We start from the raw sequence: 5,209 nt of genomic DNA on the forward strand, positions 1-5,209 counted from the left end.
GGTTAATATATGATGTATATAATGTTCATATATGTAGAGGAGATATGTGTATATATGATTGAATATAATGATTTTATATGTAAAGGAGACCATATGATGTATATAATGTTTATATATGTAGAGGGAACAGATGAATATTTCATGAATATAACATTTATATATGTAGAGGAGATATATGAATACATGATAAACATAGGGGGAGATTTACTAAAACTGGTGCCCTCAGAATCTGGTGCAGCTGTGAATGGTAGCCAATCAGATTCTAACTTCAGTTTGTTCAATGAAAGTTTTGACAATCAAACCTGGAAGCTGATTGGTTTCTTTGCAGAGCTGCACCAGATTATGCACGCTCCAGTTTTAGTAAATCCCCCTCCGAAGTGTTTCTATATGTAGAGGAGACGTTGGAAGCATCATTGCAGAATAAAAAAATGAGGTCAACGCTTGTATCAATAATCTGTCCCTCGTCTTCAGACTAACATGTTATGTTTTATAGTCTAGGAACTCTGCCAGAACAGTGAAAGAGAAAGTAGACATTCCACGCATGGCGTCCCGAGTACGGGATTCATTATCTCCACGTTTTGACCTATATTTTCCAGAAAACAGGTGGCGGTGTATATTTCGTCCACCATAAAACCTTAAACAGAACCGTGCCAAAGTACTATTTCCCATTGTACCGTGTAATAAGGTAAAGAACAACGAAACAGAAAATTCTGGTGAATTTTTGATTTTTATTATAGTTCAATGTAACTCATTGGCGGGTGTAATAAAATGTAACATATAATAACTCTTCATAAAAACAGGAATGAAAAATACAGATCACATTGAACAATATCTTCATAAAATAGATGCAATGCCCTTATTTATATATATATATATATTTATAATATTCAGGTAAAAAAATAACTTTCACTTTGAACAATACAAACATGAACAGTAGTAATTAAATAAAGAATAGTCAACTTTTACGTAGACAAATATAAAAATAATGTAGATTGCACTTCAAGTTCAAGTATTAGGTCTAGTTCACGAGGAACCAGGGAAATGAAAGGTTCAAATAGTAGATTGTCTTTATATGGGAATTATAGAGTCTCTGTAACAAGTCTGTTGGCAGTGACAGGGCAGCAAATGGGAAAAGGGAAAGTTTTTTTTTCAGGGAGTTAAACCTTTTGTTGCCAGGGAAGCTGTCAACTCGGGGCAGTTGCATACTTCTCCGACAATCAGAAGTCGTTGACATTTGGGACTCGCCTGTCCCTAGCTGAGGTCAGTTCTTTCTATTTGACGCATCCAAGAAAATCTTTGCAGCACCTTTTCCAGCTTTAGACCCAAGAGTAGGGTCAAATGAGTGACTCACTATTGCTTCAACATCTCCATGAACGAACCTGGTTAACCAGAAAGCTTCCAAGTTCACGATTTTTTTGGTATGGTCTATCAGTGCTCACTTAAGTAAGGTCCTTACAAGTGCAAAATTGTACATCCTACATTGGACAAGAAAAGTTCACAGTCTTCCCAACTTTGCATCACGAAAACTTGAAGACCATGTTCTGACCTCCCGGCTTACTACAATACTTCATCAGCCATGGTCGGCTCCTGCTATCCTCTTCCCAATCCTTTCTAAAGGTTCACTGAGCTGGTAACGAGGAATTCCATAGACCACAGAAAGGAGAGCCTTAGCTTTCACCTTCATTTTTTTTAGAAACAACACCTCCACTAGTTCAGTTCTTGGTTTAAGTCCTTAACAAGGTCTGCAACAGTTTGCCTTTGGTCTCTAACGTGCTGCTTTCTTGGTGCATGGATGCTACGTTAATGTCCGAGGGCTGCTGGGCATTTCTGGTGCTGACCCACCATGGTTGGATTTTACCATTAACCACAGGCAGAAGAAGCCTTCTCTCAGGAACAGACCTTCTCCTGCGGCCATAGCCCTGGGAGCTGATTTTTCTGGCCGGAGCTGTGCTGTCCTTGTCCTTGTCAGTGTACTGGTAGATCTGGTTGGCCAAGTTGTGAACGATGCAAGTGCCGAATTTGCAACCCCTGTAGGAACTCTGAGGGTAGTTGCTGAAGCTGTGACGGTATCTCTTCACACGGATATGGGCGCCATTGCTGGTTGGAAAGAGAAAGAAGAACATCATTAGATAAATATATGTCACTGTGTACATTTTTAGTCAGACAAAACTTTGATCATCCAGATACTGAGGAACAGCAAGCACCAGAAAAGGTTTTGCAGGTATTTGTAGTTTCTCAGTTGCAGCAGTTTCTAAAGTTGCTCTTTAATTATTATAGGCTAAAATAAATCCTCACCACCTGTTATCTACAAATGCATTATAATTCTTAAAGAAATAATACTATGGGAAAAAGTTGGCTTACTTATAATGTTTTATTTTATGTTTGTAGGATGTTTGTTGATTCAAAACTTTACACTAGGGCAGGCTTTCTCAACCAGGGTTCTGTAGAACCTCAAGGTTTCTGCAGAGGTTTCTAAGGGTTCTTTGAGCAATGATCAACTTCTACCTCTCAGATGAATAACCGCTGACACCAATGATCATTTTAGCTATTTGTAAGGGGTTTTCTTCCCAATGACCACCAATTAAAGAAACATTCTTCCCAAGTAAGCATCACACTATTGTACCGTGAGCTGTAGATATAGGAATTATTATCTTGGGTTTCCTTAGCCTTGAAAGTTATTTCAAGGGTTCCTCTGTGTTAAAAAGGTCTAGAGTCACCTGATATCATATATTGGTGACACCAAAAGCTAGCACAAACCTAGTTTCCTTTCCAAGAATAAATTAGCCAAAAACAAGACTAATATAAAAATATATCTCTATGGACTTTAAAAAAAAAAAAAGACCAATATGAAAATATATCTCTATGGACAGTTACCAAAAAAAAGACCAATCTGAAAATATATCACTATGGACATTTACTCAAAAAAAGACCAATATGAAAATCTATCTCTATGGACATCTACTCAAAAAAAGACTATTGTGAAAATATATCTCTATGGACATCTACTCAAAAAAAGACCAATATAAAAATATATCTCTATGGACATCTATTCAAAAAAAGACCAAAATGAAAATATATCTCTATGGGCATTTACCTGGTTTGAGGCAACATAGAATCCTTAGTGTCTTCTGTTCTGACAAAAGAACCTTCAATCATTGCATCATTTGGTAGCTGTGCCATCAACTCTCTCTTCATTCGAGTCATCCTAATTAGATTCCATCTGCAAGTGCACAAAAGCAGGTTTAGAGTTCTGATACAAAAAAATTACAGGCTTCTTACAACAGTTCTTGTAAACTTTTTTTTTTTTTTTTTTTTTTAATGTTCCATAAACTTACTTTTTTTTGTCTCCTAGACTGGTTTCCAATCTTGCCATGACGGAGCCAAGGAAGGTCAGATAACTTATGAGGAGCATGATGGTGTAAGCCAACTCCATTCTGGACCGGTTCCTGGTGGAGAAATACAAAAATTTGCTATTTAGAGGGGGTTGTCAAGAGTTGAGCGCACAGCCTGAAATCATCACTCCAATTTGCAGAAGATTTTTTTTTTTTTGCCTCCTCCTCATTCTAATCTGTGTTTGCTTTCCATTTTTATCAACTAAACAAACACACAAATCTAGAAGTACTTCCAAAACATCAGCTGGGGGCACTTGTAGAGGACTCTGCACCATACAAAAAAAAAAAAATGCTAAGCAATAAATTCCTTCATTATCTGCACAGTGCCAATAAGTAGGCTAAGCAGTTTAATTTAAAATTTCCATGCCTGTGGAAAATTCTGTAATAATAGCAAAGTGCATGGAAAATTCCTGCTGAAGTTGCAAATGATATTCAATTTGTGCAGAGTAGTAAGGATAAGGTAGGATTTAAAGGAAATTGCTCTACTATTTGCTGCAAAGTAGTATTTAAATATAAAGTTTGGAGAGAATGCCTACCTGTTGCGAGAGGGATAATCCAAAGAGAGTTCTTGCAGGAAGGAATATAATCCAAAGTTTCTGAATGAGTTGCTCGGTGAGCTGTTCTCTTGCTGTCTGCCTGTTCAGCTCCACACGGCTGCTTTATAAGGGCAGGCTAGTGGGCGTGGGTGGAGGGTGAGTGACAGCCCCATCCACTGTATACAGAAAGCATTACAATGCAATCTGGAGTCTGTAATAGGCTCCTATTGTGTTTCGTTGCTGCAAAAAAATAAGCAGATTACAAAAAACCCAAATCCTGCCCTGGACCTTTCCTAATAAGGGCAGTTTGGGGGACTTGTGAGTAAATATGATAGGCATTATGTGTGTGGGGTAGGGGGAATATGTAATATGGTTATGCTAATTATTATTATTATTATTATTATATACAAAATGTATGATATTATGAACTTTTGATTTTTTTTTTCTTTTTACTTCTCTTACTTGAAAGTTCATAGGAAGGTATTTGGGGGCTTACATGAGTGACTAGTAGCAGAAGATACCAGAATTATGTTCTGCTGACCTCTAGAAGCATAGGAGGTGGAAAGAAGGTAGAATCTGATTTATTATGGGAAGAAAGATTCATGTTGTACTGCAGAGGTAATGGATGGATACATACAGTATATACTGTAGATAGATTTATTTATTTAATTGGGGGAGAGAGAGATGAGGTAAAGAAGTGAGAAAAGAAAGAAAGAGTTCATAGGAAGGTAGTTGGTGGCTTACATGAGTAACTATGAGTAGAAGCTACCAGAATTATGTTCTGCTGACTTCTAGAAGCATTCAAGGTGGAAAGAAGGAAGAAGCAAACATATTATACAGAGAAAGATTCATGTCTTACTGGAGCAGATGATAGATAGATAGATAGATAGATAGATAGATAGATAGATAGATAGATAGATAGATAGATAGATAGATAGATAGATAGATAGATAGATAGATTTAAGATATAAAGTTGGAAGAAAGAAAGAAAGTTAGTTCATAGGAAGGTATTTGGGGGTTTACATGAGTGACTATGAGTATGAAGATACCAGAATTATGTCCTGCTGACTTCTAGAAGCATAGAAGGTGGAAGAAAAGGAAGAATAAGATATATTATGCAGAGAAAGATTCATGTTATACTGGAGCAGTGATAGATACATACATACCATAGATAGGCAGATAGATGGATAGATTTTCTGATAGAAAGATGGGATAGATAAAGTAAGAAAAAGAAAGATAGATAGATTTAAGATAGAAAGAGAGAGAGAGAGATGGGGGGGA

General features: G+C 36.9%; 1 protein-coding gene across 1 annotated transcript; it reads right to left on the bottom strand.

The window, feature by feature from the left end:
* Window positions 1-708: 708 nt before the first annotated feature.
* Window positions 709-4,074, bottom strand: ADM (adrenomedullin). Its single transcript, XM_073604093.1, has 4 exons — window positions 3,929-4,074; window positions 3,336-3,446; window positions 3,095-3,220; window positions 709-2,097 (listed from the first exon to the last, which is right to left on the bottom strand). The coding sequence occupies exons 2-4, from the start codon at window positions 3,431-3,433 to the stop codon at window positions 1,725-1,727; spliced, it is 597 nt and encodes a 198-aa protein (XP_073460194.1). The 5' UTR covers window positions 3,434-3,446; window positions 3,929-4,074; the 3' UTR covers window positions 709-1,724.
* Between the last annotated feature and the right edge of the window lie 1,135 nt (window positions 4,075-5,209).

This window comes from Aquarana catesbeiana, linkage group LG11, assembly GCF_042186555.1.
Source record: "Aquarana catesbeiana isolate 2022-GZ linkage group LG11, ASM4218655v1, whole genome shotgun sequence".
NCBI classification, from domain to species: domain Eukaryota; kingdom Metazoa; phylum Chordata; class Amphibia; order Anura; family Ranidae; genus Aquarana; species Aquarana catesbeiana.

Excerpts from the sequence above, each read along its gene's own strand:
- ADM (XM_073604093.1), bottom strand. The coding sequence starts at position 3,433 with ATGGAGTTGGCTTACACCATCATGCTCCTCATAAGTTATCTGACCTTC. Across the intron at positions 3,221-3,335 it reads AGTCTAGGAGACAAAAAAAA|ATGGAATCTAATTAGGATGA; the intron begins GTAAGTTTATGG and ends GTGCACTTGCAG. Across the intron at positions 2,098-3,094 it reads TCTATGTTGCCTCAAACCAG|CAATGGCGCCCATATCCGTG; the intron begins GTAAATGCCCAT and ends CTTTCCAACCAG.